At 40.0% G+C, this 15,212-nt stretch overlaps 1 protein-coding gene across 1 annotated transcript; it reads left to right on the forward strand.

Moving 5' to 3' along the window:
• Window positions 1-968: 968 nt before the first annotated feature.
• GDE1 (glycerophosphodiester phosphodiesterase 1) lies at window positions 969-14,251 on the forward strand. Its single transcript, XM_084881725.1, has 6 exons — window positions 969-1,386; window positions 2,264-2,439; window positions 4,668-4,773; window positions 7,803-7,895; window positions 10,752-10,963; window positions 12,470-14,251. The coding sequence occupies exons 1-6, from the start codon at window positions 1,126-1,128 to the stop codon at window positions 12,615-12,617; spliced, it is 996 nt and encodes a 331-aa protein (XP_084737851.1). The 5' UTR covers window positions 969-1,125; the 3' UTR covers window positions 12,618-14,251.
• The last annotated feature ends 961 nt before the right edge of the window (window positions 14,252-15,212 follow it).

Genomic DNA, 15,212 nt, shown 5'->3' on the forward strand with positions numbered 1-15,212 from the left:
GGACACTAAGTACTGCTACAAATGATGGGGAAAAAAATAAAATAAAATTACCCTTTTATTATATAGGATTATATAGGATTATGCCTCCTTTTGCTATGCTCTTTCATTCCCTCCAAATCTGAAGAATTTAAAAAAATGTATTTTTATTGATTTTAGAGAGGAAGCACGAGGGAGAGCAACATGAGAGAGAATCATTGATCGGCTGCCTTCTTCAGGCCCCCAACTGGGGATGGGGTCCACAACATGGGCACATGTCCTGACTGGGAATCCAACCTTAACTTCCTGGTTCATATATGTCGACATTCAACCACGGACCCACACGGAAAAATCCTTCTCAAGACGAGTGGTTTCAGTTTCCTGAGATAATGTTTACCCAGTTCTTACACTGAATTCTTACATTACCCAATTCTTACCCAATTCTTACATTACCCAGTTACACAAAGATAATTCTTACACTGCTGTAAGAATATATGATGTGATGCACGAAGCATTTGCTCACACATAACCTGGAGCATGCTAGGTGCTCTACAAACGTTGGCTGTACTCAGCACGATTATTTACCCTCACGAGAAGGTAAGCCCCAGGAGAGCAGGGACACCCTTGGCTGTGTCCTGAGCCCCCGGATTGGGGTTTGGCACACCTTGAATTGAACTGAGTACCGCTCCCAGGCTTCCAGGGCCGCGTCCGCGAGGGCAGAACGGAGGAATCATGAAGAACCCTTGCAGTCGTACAACCGTACAACGGCTCTGGCGTCCCTCTCCTTCCGGAGCCTGAAAGCCGGGTTGATGTCCAGACCTCAGAATCACCCAAAACAGCGCTTTTGGGACGTGATCCCGGGACCGGGGCCCGCCTCCGCGGCTCCCCGGTGGCCCCGCCCCTGCCCTCCGGAGGCCCCGGCCCTGATTGGCTGGGCGGCCGGCTCCTCCGGAGGCCCCGGCCCTGATTGGCTGGGCGGCCGGCTCCTCCGGATGTGACTGCAGCCCCGCCGCCATTGCGCGGCGCTGTAACCCGTGGAGGGTGCTCCCGCGGGCTGAGCGCCTTGAACTCTTGCCCTTGCTCTTCGCTCTCCTGTCCCGGGAGCCCGGCGGGTCCGGGGTTCCCGTCCGTGCCGGTGCGGGCGCCGGCATGTGGCTGTGGGAGACGCAGGGCGGCCTCCTGGGCCCCTTCTCCTTCCTGCTGCTGCTGTTCCTGCTGGTGACCCGCAGCCCCTGCAATGCCTGCGTCTTCACCGGCGTCCTCTACCTCCTGCTGCGCCTCTTCAGCTTCGAGCCCCTGCCCGCGCGCCGGGCCCTGCAGGTGCTGCGGCCCCGCGACCGCGTCTCCGCCATCGCCCACCGCGGCGCCTGCCACGACGCCCCCGAGAACACGCTGGCGGCCATTCGGCAGGTGAGGCCCCGGCCGCCTCGCGCCCCTCCTGGGAGCTGGGGCTTCCTCCGCCGGCGTGACTTTTCCGAAGGTTCCCATGCATAACCCCATTAGTCTGCCAGGAAGACATTGAAAAGTGGCCCTCGAAAATCACTTTGACGCCTGGAAACTCTCCAGATGTCAAATATTTACAGAACACAGCAAGTACTCACATGTTTGCCAGGCGCCAGGCACTGAGAATACAGTCATGGACAGGACAGAAAGTTACGGCTTTTACAGAACTTGCATTGGAGTCAAGGAGAGATAGGCTTTAAACACGTAAATACATACAGGAGACTCTTTAAGAGAGCGAACATGCAGTGAAGAAACAGGGTAATGGGATAAAGAATGACTGTTAAGACCGCCACAAATGTAAGCTCTTTTAGGCCAAAAATCTATAGATTAGGTCACTTTGTGGCGCCCTCTTACCTTGTGGCATTTGTATAATACTTGCCATTTATTCTGCTTGGAAAATTCTTCCCCTGGATCTGCATGTGGTTTATCTATTATGGTCTCAGCTCAAATGGCATTAGCTTAAAAAAAAATTATATGTATCATTGATTTCAGAGCTAGTGGGAAAACAGTCTGGCAGTTCTTCAAAAGGTGAAACATAAGAGTTACCGTATGATCCAGCAATTCCACTCCTAGGTATATATACCCAAAAGAATTGAATCGTAAGAATTTGTATACGAATGTTCACAGTGTTATTCATAATAGTCAAACAGTGGAAACAACAAAAGTGTCCATCAGTTGAGGAATGAATAAATTGAAAAGAATCAGTAAGAGTAGCTGTTGGTTGCCTTGAGTGTTTATATTACAAAATGACACTTGACATTAATATTGTTGATTTTTTGTTAAGGCAGCTAAGAATGGAGCAACAGGCGTGGAGCTGGACATTGAGTTTACCGCTGATGGGATTCCCATCTTAATGCACGATAACACGGTAGATAGGACAACAGATGGCACTGGTCGAATATGTGATTTGACATTTGAACAAATTAGGAAGCTTAATCCTGCAGCAAATCACAGATTAAGGTAAGTTGTTGATTGTCACTTAAACACATCTTCAGTTTTTGTTGGAGATTACAGACAACACTGGCATCTCCAAGCACATTTTCTGCTCCAGGAGAGTTGTTTGGTTGTGTTTTATTTTGAACTGTCTATAGGTTTCCTTAGTAATAAGCAGGTGCTAGGAACCACAGAAATGGATGTTTTTAATCTTTTTCCACTGAGGCCAAATTTGGCCTCAGAGTTGTTCTTAAGACAATGCTCAGTCACTAAAATGACAATTATGTTATACTGTCATATAAATTATATATATATATGTGTGTGTGTGTGTGTATGTGTGTGTGTGTGTGTGTATATATATATATATATATATATATATATATACACACACACACACACACATACACACACACACACAGGGGTGTCTCCCCAAAATGTATACACACTTTAACAGCTGATAGCTCAATTTTGAAAAATGAAATGTATATTTTAATAAACATTGCCTTTGTAATTATTCAATTAATCGTGTGGGTATATTTTTTGGGGACACCCTATATATATATGTATATCAAAACTAGCCCTATACGATGTTCTCCAAGAAAAGGGAAGTAAAATCAAACATTGTACTCTATTTGTTCCTCCTGGGAAATAGTCCATGTCAGTCAATTCTTACCTTTAATTTAGTGTTTCTCAAAATGTTTAGAATCCACACTCTTTCTACCATTAACAATTATAAACTCCTTGGAATTGGTATATTGGGCAATAATATACTTTGGAATGTGGTTATTTAAATTCTTCTCTTCTTGTAATACTGAAAACTCTGCTTACTGTTATTATGTCATATCAGTTCTCTGGACAATGATGAGTACTACTTGAGTACTGAGTATTTCACCCTATGATTAAGTTAAATTCCTCCCGAAAAGATGATTAAGACTTAATTTTCCTAGGATCGGAAAGAAATTAAGTCAGCCGAAGGAAATTATGTTTTAGTCTAGAAAGAATATTGTAACACTTGCAAGTTCTAAATCTTTACTGGAGTAATCAGATATTTCATCTCTGCTGTATGTGAGGAAAGGCTTTTTCTTTTTAAATATGTTTTTATTGATTTCTGAGAGGAAGGGAGAGGGAGAGAGATGGAAACATCAATGATGAGAGGTGGCTGAGCGGTGCTCCCCCGTGGGATCTCCTGGTGGTCAGTGCCCGTCATATGACTGGTCATTCCACTGTTTGGTCTATTTGCATATTAGCCTTTTATTATATAGGATTAATTGTAGAGAGGAAGGGAGAGAGAAACATCAATGATGAGAGAGAATCATTGATTGACTGCCTTCTGCATGCCCCCCACTGAGGATTGAGCCTGCAACCTGGGCATGTGATTTTGACTGGAATCGAACCCAGTCCCCTTCAGTCCCTAGGCTTACTATGCTCTATCCACTGAGCAAAACCATCTAGGACAGTTTTGTTTTTTTCTTGAACACCAAATGATAATTTGCTTGTGTTTAGGGCCCATGTTTTAGAAAAACTACGTGTTTTCTCTATAATTACCCAAAGTGATGTCATCCTGTGTGTCATTTTATTCAATGCCTATTTCTCACTCCAAGGAATAGGCATTGAATAGAATGGCTGGCAGAATTGCTTGTACTATTTCCATTATCTTTTATCTTTTTTTTAAAGCCAAGATCTTACAAATGAAATAATACAGTTGAATCAGCATAAGTTAAATCATGTGCTGTGAAACTTCATTATGTGAGAAAAGCCTGTTTCTTAATATCTTGCACTTAACTTTCCTTTATCAGAAAATTATGTATTAGAACATTATTTATTTTACACAGTTGTACTTAAATGAACAACAATACAGTCAACAGATTTATGTAATCCTAGGAATTTTTTCCTGTAAAGGTTTTCTGTTAAGGTAATTACAATCTTAAATTAAGTCTCTGAGTTTTTCAAAGGTGGCATATGTTCTGCCCTTTGGTGAGTAGAATTTCTAATTATATTACTAATTTAGTGGAAATCATTAATTTCCTAAAAATTCAATGATTTTTGTTGTTGTTTCTGTTCTTTGGTCAAGAATATTTGTACTTTGGTTCAAGTCCATATAGTAAATTACCCCTGGACTTTAGTGTAGTTAAGAAAGGCAGTTGGGGAAAACATTCTTACCTTTTGTTTGGGAGACATTGTTTAAATGTCTTTTCCACTAAACTTGTGCTTCTTGTTTTTCCTGCAATGTGCTATGCTTTTTCCCTCTCTGACAGGAATGATTTCCCGAATGAAAAAATCCCTACCCTGAGAGAAGGAGTTGTAGAGTCCCTAAATCAAAACCTCACAATCTACTTTGATGTCAAGGGCCATGCAAATCAGGTAAAATTTATACCATAGACTTTGCTTTTTTAAAAAAGACATCTCTAATTGTTAGTGATTTCCAAAACTGCATATTTTGTTATTTATTTATTTATTTTTAATATATTTTATTGATATTTTACAGAGAGGAGGAAGGGAGAGAGATAGAGAGCTAGAAATGTCAATGAGAGAGAAACACCGACCAGCTGCCTCTTGCACATCCCCTGCCAGGGATGTGCCCTCAATCAATGTACATGCCCTTGACCGGAATCAAACCTGGGACCTTTCAGTCCTCAGACCGACGCTCTACAACTGAGCCAAACCGGTTTCGGCTTGTTATTTATTCTTAAATTATTTTTATAAATTACATTTGCTTAATGGAAGTGTACAATGCAAAAATCCACATCTGTAAGGAAAATTGGAAAATACAGAATCTTTTAAACTTTTTAACCTTTGATGGAACCTTTTAACAACTCCTGATATTCTACAAGTAGCATAACATAAAAGAGTCAGGTATCTTCTATTTGCATAGGGCATTTGCCAGAGATATGAAATAAATATAGAGAGGCACTTCTTGAACAGGAGTTGGACACAACCAGTTTCATCTGGTGACTAAAGGTCTTAGATGGACAGCTATGGATGAAATTTAAAGCTTCTAAGTATCTAATAGGATATTTTTTACACAGATTTATCCCTTCTGTATGATTTCTATCTCTTATGTATAGTTTTGTTATTCTATGATTTGAATAATTATACCTGTGCCAGAAAATTACTACAATACTTCCAAATATGTATGACAATCCCTAAATAAAATTTTGCTTCCATTTTAGAACATACACTTTTACTCATGAAAACATATTGCAATGGAAAATAATGGGAAAATGTAGTTCAGGTAACATTTGTTCTCTTGTAATCAGCTTTTCAATTACAAATACTTTTTCCGCATTTGGATAACTTGCATATAACTTGGCCATTACAGATTCTAACTTGTAGTAGTTAGAATCAGTAATGGCCATCTACTGGTTTAAAATTCTGATGATGCCAAGTTTTAAAATTAATCCCAGGATACAATTGAAACTAGTTGTTGAAATCTGAATTATAAACCACAGTATATATTCTAACTTTAGTATAGTAAACTAGTATTTTTAAGATATATTTTAAAAATATATTTTATTGATTTTTTTTACAGAGAGGAAGAGAGAGGGATAGAGAGTTAGAAATATTGATGAGAGAGAAACATCGATCAGCTGCCCCCTGAACACTCCCTACTGGCTATGTGTCCGCAACCAAGATAGATGCCCTTGACCGGAATCAAGCGTGGGATCCTTGAGTCCGCAGGTCGATGCTCTGTCCACTAAACTAAACTGGTTAGGGCAGTAAACTCGTATTTAAAAAATATATATATTTTTTTATTGATTTCAGAGATGAAGAAAGAGATAGAAACACTGATGATGAGAGAGAATCATTGATCGGTTGCATCCTGCATGCCCCTTACTGGGCATCAAGCCCGCAACCCGGGCATGTACTCTTGACTGGAACCGAACCTGGGAACCTTCAGTCCACAAGCCGATGCTCTCTCCATTGAGCCAAACCAGCAAGGGCTAGTAAACTATTTTTGAAGAAAAGAAAGAATGGTGCTCTGGTTAATTTATTATTCTGCTAAATTGATAGTTCTAGGTTTTCCAGTTGGTCTGCATCAGAATTACTAGGAATGCCTATAAAAACTATGGATTTCTGGGCCATACCAATTAGAGAAGAAATTCTGAAAATGTCTAGGGATCAAGGAACATGTATTTTTAATGAGCACTTCAGGTTTTATTGATAATAAGGTCCATATTTGGGAACCCTGATAGGTCCTACATTTCACCCATGGTGTACTGACCTTCATACTTATTCTCTTAGAATAAGAGGAAGGTGGGCAGGGGAGAAGACAATTTTTTTAAAATCTAGGTATTTAAGCTTCCTGGTTGGGTGCTCAAAAGGTGGTTTGGGCAAGGCTGGGTAGAACATAGTGATCCAATTCACCAAAATGATCATATAACTTATAAAGGAACAGATGTTGGCAGCAGATTGGTGACAGTAGAGCACAGGAGTCAAGATTATGGACTTAGCATAGTGTAACCTCAATCTCATGGGTAACATGGGAATAATAAAAGAAACCACCACATAGGGCTGTTGTGAGAATTAAATAATGTAGATGAAATGCATGTGATAGTTCAAACAGCAGGAAAATAACTTTGGCTCTGTAGCTCACACTGTTTGATTAGTGAAGGGGAAGCATAATACGAATAATTTCTATGTTCTTTTTTTCTCTTTTGGAATTCATTTTGTTGTCTATATTTGGTTATAGGTATGTGTGACTTTCCAAAAACTCGCAGTATTTCAAAAATCATGATGTAGCAGCATTAAATTCAATGGCCAAATCTATTAATTCACTAGAGGTTACAAAATGTCAATATTTTAATTCTGTAATTCCTTCTTCATTTATTAGCAGGGCTACAAAAATTTTTACTCACCTTAGGAAGCGTTGGGAGACTTCCAGCTCTCCCCAGTTCCTCTCTCGTTCCTACCTTTGTGGTCACGGTGGTCGATGTTTCCTCCCAGTCCTCTGGACTGAGAAAATTGACCCTTTTGTGGTTTTCAGGCTGCCGGCTTATACTTTAGCTCGGAAAAGCATAGGGTGATAGAATTTTGGATATAAAAGGACTTTTCCTACTGGCTAAACTCAGGTATAGGGTAAATATTTTTCAGTTTTATTTCTAGCCTCCACTAGCCTACAGTTTGCCATACTTTTCAAAAATATGACAGAAGCGGTGAGCCTGTTAGCAAGACAGTAAAGCAACTGTATTCCAACTTGTTTATATGCTGCAGATGTGAGTTTAAAATATATCCCAGTAGATAGTGGGATCTACTAATACTCCTTTCAATGCCCCTACATATTGTAAACCTCTGATTTACTTGATAGGGTTATACTTAATATGTAATAGTTGTTGCCTAAGACTATTACATTTTAATAGATTTTATATACACAAATCACTTCTGTTTTACAGGCTATTGATGCTCTCAAGAAAATATATATGGAGTTTCCACAACTATACAATACTAGTATGGTCTGCTCTTTCTTGCCAGAAGTTATCTATAAGGTAAAATTTAGGATTTTTGTTGTACATAATATTATATTAGTTGATGGTGATAATAGCAATGGGCCGAGTAACTATAAGGCAGATGCCTGTTAAATTGAACTGAATCAGTTAAGAAACTTCTCTTTTAAATGAACGAGAAATTCAGAAAGGGGAATGTACTCATATCTCATTTTAAAATACCATGATTCCTGCCAGGATGGTGTTGCTCAGTGGGTGAGTGTCAACCTATGAACCATGAGGTCATGGTTCAATTCTCAGTCAGGGTATATGGGCTTGATCCCCAGTAGGGAGCATGCAGGAGGCAGCTGATCAATGATTCTCTTTCATCATTGATGTTTCTATCTCTCCTCCCTTCTCTCTGAAATCAATAAAAATATATTAAAAATCCCGTGATAGCTTTTTAGCTCCTTCTTTTTTTTTTTTTAATGTTTATAGGTTTATTCAGATTACTTTGGAAAACATTCTCAGAACAGAAAGAATTATGTAGTTCTACATCTCACTGAGTAACAGCAAAATATACCTTTTAAAAAAATAACTTTTAATTTCAGAGAATTTAAAGTATGCATAAAAGTAGATGGTAGTACAGTGAATCCCTCTAACCATGATTGGACTTGTTTCATCCATATCTCCCAGACTTGTTTCATCTGTACCCCCCTTGTCTTCCCCAGTGTTATATTGAAGCGTATCTCACATCATATCATTTCATCCATAACATGCATTAGGTGTCTTTTTTTTTTTTAAATCCTCACCTGAGGATATGTTTAGAGAGAGGAAATGAGAGAGAGAAATATAGATCGGTTGCCTCCCATATGTGCCCTGGGAATCAAAACTGCAACCTCTTGGTGTATGGGACAATACTCTAACCACTGAGCAACCTGGCCAAGGCACATTAAGTATCTTTAAAAAGCGATTCTTTTAAAAACATACAGCCACAATACCATCATCTAAAATCATTGACAATAAGTATAAGATCAAATATGCATTCGGTGTATATATTTTCATTTGTCTCAGAAATAGCACAAATGTTTTTCTGTTTTTTGTTTTTTTTTTACAAATTGCTAATTTGAATTAGGACCCAAAGAAAGACTATCTGTTATAATTTTAAATCTTAAACTAGTAAATTCTTCCTCTCTCTCACCCCGTCCCCTGCCCTTGTGATATATTTACTGAAGAAACCAGGTTGTTTTGTCGAGTTTACCCAAGTCTGGATTTTGCTAATTATGCCATAACATAGTTCAGCACTTTCTTCTCCTCTGCATATTTCCTGTAAATTGGTAATGAGAGCTAAAGGCTTGATCAGAATAGGTTCAATTGTTCTTGGCAAGATAATTTCATAGGTTAGGTATTTTTCTATCAAAGGGCATATAATGGTTGGATGACTCTTGTTAGCAGCTGCTATTGATGCCAATGGCCAGCTTTCTCACTTTATTAGGGGTTGCAAAATGTTAATATCTTAATTCCATAATTTCTTCATGTATTAGAATGCTTCTATAAAAAGAAACTAATCTACTGTTGCCCAATAGCAGATACATGCTTAATCTTTCTCTTAATTTACCAGTTTCCAGAATAATGAGGTAGCACTATTTAACAGTGACCAACAGAGCATACATTTAAAATTTTGTAGTAGGAGGGTAGCCAGTCCACATATAAACTGTGAATAAAATGAATAGGCCTCATAAGGCTTTCAAATATTTGGATCAGTGTTTCCCAAACTTACTTGGCCACAGGGGCCTTTAAAATGTATGCTGCAGGCCTGCCTAATATCTCAGTGGTTGAGCATCAACCTATGAACCAGGAGGTCATGGTTTGATTCCCGGTCAGAGCACATGCGTAGATTGCAGGCTTAATCCCCAGTAGGGGGCGTGCAGTAAGCAGCTGATCAATAATTCTCTTTTATCATTGATGTTTCTATGTCTTTCTCTCTGAAAGAAAAAAATTAAAAAAAAAATTAAAATGTGTGCTGTATTCTCTAGAGGAGCATAGAACATAGACTTAAATAATTCCACCCATATCCCCCCATTTCTCCTTTGCCCTCTTCCTATCCCAGCCCCACATTTTTCATCTTTATTCTCTTCTCACATACTTATCCCGCATCACCACCCCCATCACTTTTTCAGTCATTTTCTCTAGAAAGGATTATCTTGAAATGATCGTAGTTCCATCCTCATTGAGTTCTAATTGTCTTTGGCCCAAATTTAAGTTGATATCCAGTAGAAAAATATTTTCTTGTGACATTATTAAAACTTGAGTCTCAGATTATTATTTCTCTTTGAGATTATGATTTTCTCGTTTTAAAGATAGGATTGCAGTTTGTTTAGGATTGTGAAGGAATTGTTCTTATTGATACTTATATTAAACTAGTGGCCCGGTGCACAAAATTTGTGAACTCTGGGGGGGGGGGGGGCGGCGCGGGTCTCAGCCCAAAACCTGATGTTGCCACCCTCTTGCAGGGAGTGGGCCTAAGCTGTCAGTCGGACATCCTTAGTGCTACTGTGGAAGTGGGAGAGGCTCCCGCCACTGCCGCTGTGCTTGCCAGCTGTGAGACTGCCTTCTGGTTCACTGACCACCAGGGGGCAGCTCCTGTGTTGAGTGTCTGCCCCCTGGTGGTCAGTGCGTGTCATAGTGACGGGTCATTCCACTGTTCGGTCAATTTGTATGTTAGCCTTTTATTATATAGGATGCTTTATATCCATCACCTTATTTCCTCAAAGTGTTTATGTTAGAGTACTTATTTAGTATACAAGAGGGCAGGGTACCAACTCACTTTTTAGAATGAGAACATTGGCTAAACTTAAATAAGAAATGCGAGGTATTGGACTTATGATAATTATTTCATTTTCCAAAATTCCTTTTCAGATGAGACAAACAGATCGGAATGTAATAACAGCTTTAACTCACAGACCTTGGAGCCTTAGCCATCTGGGAGATGGGAAACCTCGCTATGATAACGTCTGGAAACTGTCCGTGTTTGTGGTCTTGGACATTCTCCTCGACTGGAGCATGCATAATCTCTTGTGGTACCTGTGTGGAATTTCAGTTTTCCTCGTACAAAAGGATTCCATATCTCCGTAAGTTGGACAGTATTTTATTTTCTAATACATTTCTTAAATGTTCTTCTTGGAAAGAAGAGTAACAGTGGGCAGCCTGGATGAGTTCCCACCCACAGAGCCCATCTCGCCTTTATTAAGTTGGAATGCCACTGTCTTCTTAGGTGGGAAGTGTTCAGGCATACTTTATTTATACATACTTTATTATTTCCAAAAACAAGTTGATCAGATATTCTTGGTTTTAAGTGCATTTTATGGAAAAAATAAATTTGCCAAACTGAAGAGAGAGAAATTACATTTCCTTGTGATTGTCTCTCTTTGAAAACCAGTGTAGGATCCAGGTCAGACAGAACCATAGTGAAGAAGTCTGTGAGTGCCTAACTCATCTCTTCTGTCTTTTCTCCCATTCCCCTCTACATCGCAGGCTCTGCTCCATTGTTTCCAAAAACTTCTTGTTCCCTAACGTGCTGGCAGTCTGTTTTTTTAGTAATTTTATAGCTGTGTATTTCAGCTGATTATAATTTGTTTCATATTATTTTAGGTTTGTATACATTTAATTCAGTAAATATTTGATGTATGCCTGCAGTGAGCATGCCAAATTTGTGGCCAGCCACGAATTGACATGCTTGGTATTGCAAGGTATTATATTAAGAATCTGAAGATATTGTGGTTAAGAAACAAACCCATGTTCTCTCCTCATGGAGTTTTTAGTTAAGTGGAAGAGGAGAAAATGCTAATCAAATAATAATTCAACAAATTACAGCTAAGATAAATGCTTTGTAGGCGAGAACAGTGTACATATATAATTTTCCCTAGTCAGGGGAGTTGGGAAAAACGGCTAAAGGGTGAGTAGGAATTGAGGGGGGCAGTGTGGAGATCAAGTCAGAGGGAGAAAGAAATACATGCAAAAATGTTGTAGCAGCAAAGAACCTGGTTGTTTCCAGGTACTACGGTAAAAGAAAGTCAGTATTCTGCAGCACAGGAAAGAAAGGAGGAGCATGATTTAAGATGAGGCCAAAAGACAGGTGGGTCTAAGCTGGGAACGGCCTCTGTTATGACTGACTTCCAGAGGCCCGATGCCCAAAAGTTTTGCAAGAGTAGGCCTGCCTTCCCCCAGCTGGCGGCACCAGCTTTTCTCTGGCACCCGGGCCTGGGCCTCTCTCTGCAGGGCAATCATGGGGTGATGGCCTGGCCCCTGACCAATAGCACCCGCTTTGGCTGGCCTGCCGCCAGTGGGTGTCATAGCATGGTCCCATTTGGTCAATTTGCATACCATGCTTTTATTATATAAGATTGAGGAGGGGTGGGTTTTTTTTTTTAGCAAGCCACTGAAAAGTTTTAAGCAGTAACAATGTGGAAGAGATTTCTGTTGGCTTTTAGAACATTCCCTCTGATTTCAGTGCAGAGGCCAGTTAAGGGGCTTTCTGAACACTGAGTATTCAATGAATACTAGACTTAGTGACCACCATAGATTCCTGGGCCAGCTGGTCATTGTTCTAACAGATTCGGTTTTTCCTCTTTCTCCAGGAACTACTTAAAGAAGTGGTCATCTAAAGGCATTCAGGTCGTTGGTTGGACTGTTAATACTTTTGATGAAAAAAGTTACTTTGAATCCTATCTTGGTTCCAGCTATATGACCGACAGCATGTTGGAAGACTGCCCACCTCACTACTAGACTTTCCCCCAGGGAGGAAGCCATGGGTACAGAGATTGCCGGCGGGCCTCATGCAGGGATATTGAAAAGCCCTTTGTGCTAGCCCAAGCCATGGGGAATCGGGTGGCCCGCAGAAGCAGTAGTTGGTAATTGCATTTTTTACCTTGGACCAAAGCAAAACCTGGTGTTGCCACCATGTTCCATGGAATGCCTGAGTTCAACATCATTGCTCTTGAAAATCTGGGTCTGCAAAAAAAAAAAAAAAAGGTACAATAGCTCCTGCCCAGACCTCGCTGAGGCACGAACAAGACCAGTGAGGATAAGCAGATTGAGCAGTGCAATGTGGGGTACCAATGCAAATGCATGGGATATGCATGATCACTCAAACTTGACATTTTAAAATGTGACACACATGTAATTTACTTATTTAACTTATTTTTATTTGGCTACATTATCAATGTACTGTAGTCATCAAACTTGTGACCATACTAATAATAAAATCATTAAAAGGAGCCGGAAGGGAAAACTGCTTATAAAGCATCAAATCGCATTGACGTAAGGAATTTAGGGAAGCTGCTGTCAGCAATTCAGTGACCAAGGGCAACAGCTTCAGTGTGATGCAAATGTCCTAGGGATTTGACATTAACTGGTGAGATTGTTTATGGTATCTTGAAATAAGAACTATAGACCACTAGGGGGCAGAGTTGCACTCTTTAAGGCTATTCTATAACATGATCGGAGACTATTTAAGGTCGTCTAGGCTTATCCTTATTTTACGTGAGGAAACTAAAACCTGTGAAAGGGAAGGGTCTTATTCAAACATGACAACACTGGTAATGTAGCAGAGCCTGATCTCTGATAACTAAAAACAAAATTTCTTTTTTTACTATTTGCCAAGAACTTTAGTGGTTTTAACACATTATCTAATTAAATCTCACAAAAACCTTAGAGGTATTGGCTTTTTGAGGAAACAGGCACTGCAAAGTTAGTTACTTAAGGTCTCAAATTTCTTGGTGCAATTGGGATTCAAATTTAGGTTGCTCTGACTCATAGCTCTTGGTTTTAACCCCCTACCTGCCTTTATACAGCCCTTGATTCCTAATTCCTTTCCACATGAGCTACTGGAGGGTCTTATTGTGAACTAAATAGCAATATTTAAAATAAAGTTGAGTCTTTAAAAGACTGCAAAGCTTTCTTTCTCCTCTAGGCCCCTCTTCCCCACACCTAACAGTCCCGTCCGTAGCCTTGAGCACAGGCCTCCCAGCTTAGTCATGACTTCCCGCCTGAGTCGGGTGGGTCAGCCTCACACGTGCAGCAGGCCACCGGTTCACGCAGCCAGGCGGCTGTGAGAAGCAAATGGATTTTTGCTACAGTTGGTGTTGGCAGGGGCATGTGGATGGGGTTTGGGACAATTTTCAATTTATAAAAATTTCCTTGAATTTTAAAAATATAAGATAAATATTTATTCAATAAATGAAGCAGATACTAACTAAACTGCATGTATATCTGTGTCACATTATGACAAGGGACAAGAACCACCCAAAATTTCTGTGGTCCGAATTCCTCCTGTGATGTATTCAGAGACTGCACAGCTGACAGGGAAGGAATGCCCTTAGGGGCAGTAAAGTTAACAACATCCCTCTGTTGTGTGAAGACCTTTTGAAAGTCAGTTTGCTGTCTCTTGACTTTCACTCTTTACTGTGCCATACCCAATTAAGGATTTAGAGCCTATGCTAAAGTGGCTTGGGACTTGAAGAATGGAGAATTTGGATGAAGAAAGATGTTCATAGGTACTGTTGCCTGCCCAATGTGGCTCAGTGGTTGAGTGTTGACCTATGAACTAGGAGCTCAATGTTTGATTCCTGGTCAGGATACATAGCTGGGTTTTGGGCTTGATCCTCAGCAGGAGGCATGCAGGAGGCAGCTGATTAATGATTCTCGTTGATATTTCTATCTTCCCCCTCCTTCTCTCTGAAATCAATTTTTAAAAAGTATACACACACACACACACACACACATTAAAAGTACCACTATTAAATACTTGAAAGGCTTGCTATTGGTTTAAAAACAGGATTTGGGGTCAGAGAAAGGTGAATCTGATTTCCTGATCAGTACCTTATCAGCTGTATGACCTTGGACAAATTACTAATTCATCTGTAAAATAAGGGCAGTGGTAGTACCACTTAAAGAGTGGTTGTGATTAAACAAAAGTGCATGTAAAAGGCTTGTTAACATTTACTGACTCTACCAGGTACAAGACACTATTTCAAATGCTTTCCATGTATTTGCTACCACACCATGAGGTAGTTGCCATAAAGGAAACCAAAGCACAGGGAAATTAAGTAGCTTGTCTAAAGTCACATAACAGTAATAGGTTAAGGATTCAAGCACAGGTGATGTAATTCCAAAGCCAACATCCTAAAGCCCTGTGTATAATGGCTGGTCCATACCTATAGCAATGCCTGTATATGTTCAATAATTGTTGCAGGAATGGGAGGGTATCAGTGGAGACTTCTTTGAAGAAGCTAGAGCTACACATACAGTAAGATGAAAATTTGGGAGTTTAAATTATTCAGGATTCAGCAGTATCAAGGGGCCATCCAAAATCCCAATATA

Source organism: Pipistrellus hanaki (genome assembly GCF_964339955.1).
Source record: "Pipistrellus hanaki genome assembly, chromosome: 4".
NCBI classification, from domain to species: Eukaryota; Metazoa; Chordata; class Mammalia; order Chiroptera; family Vespertilionidae; genus Pipistrellus; species Pipistrellus hanaki.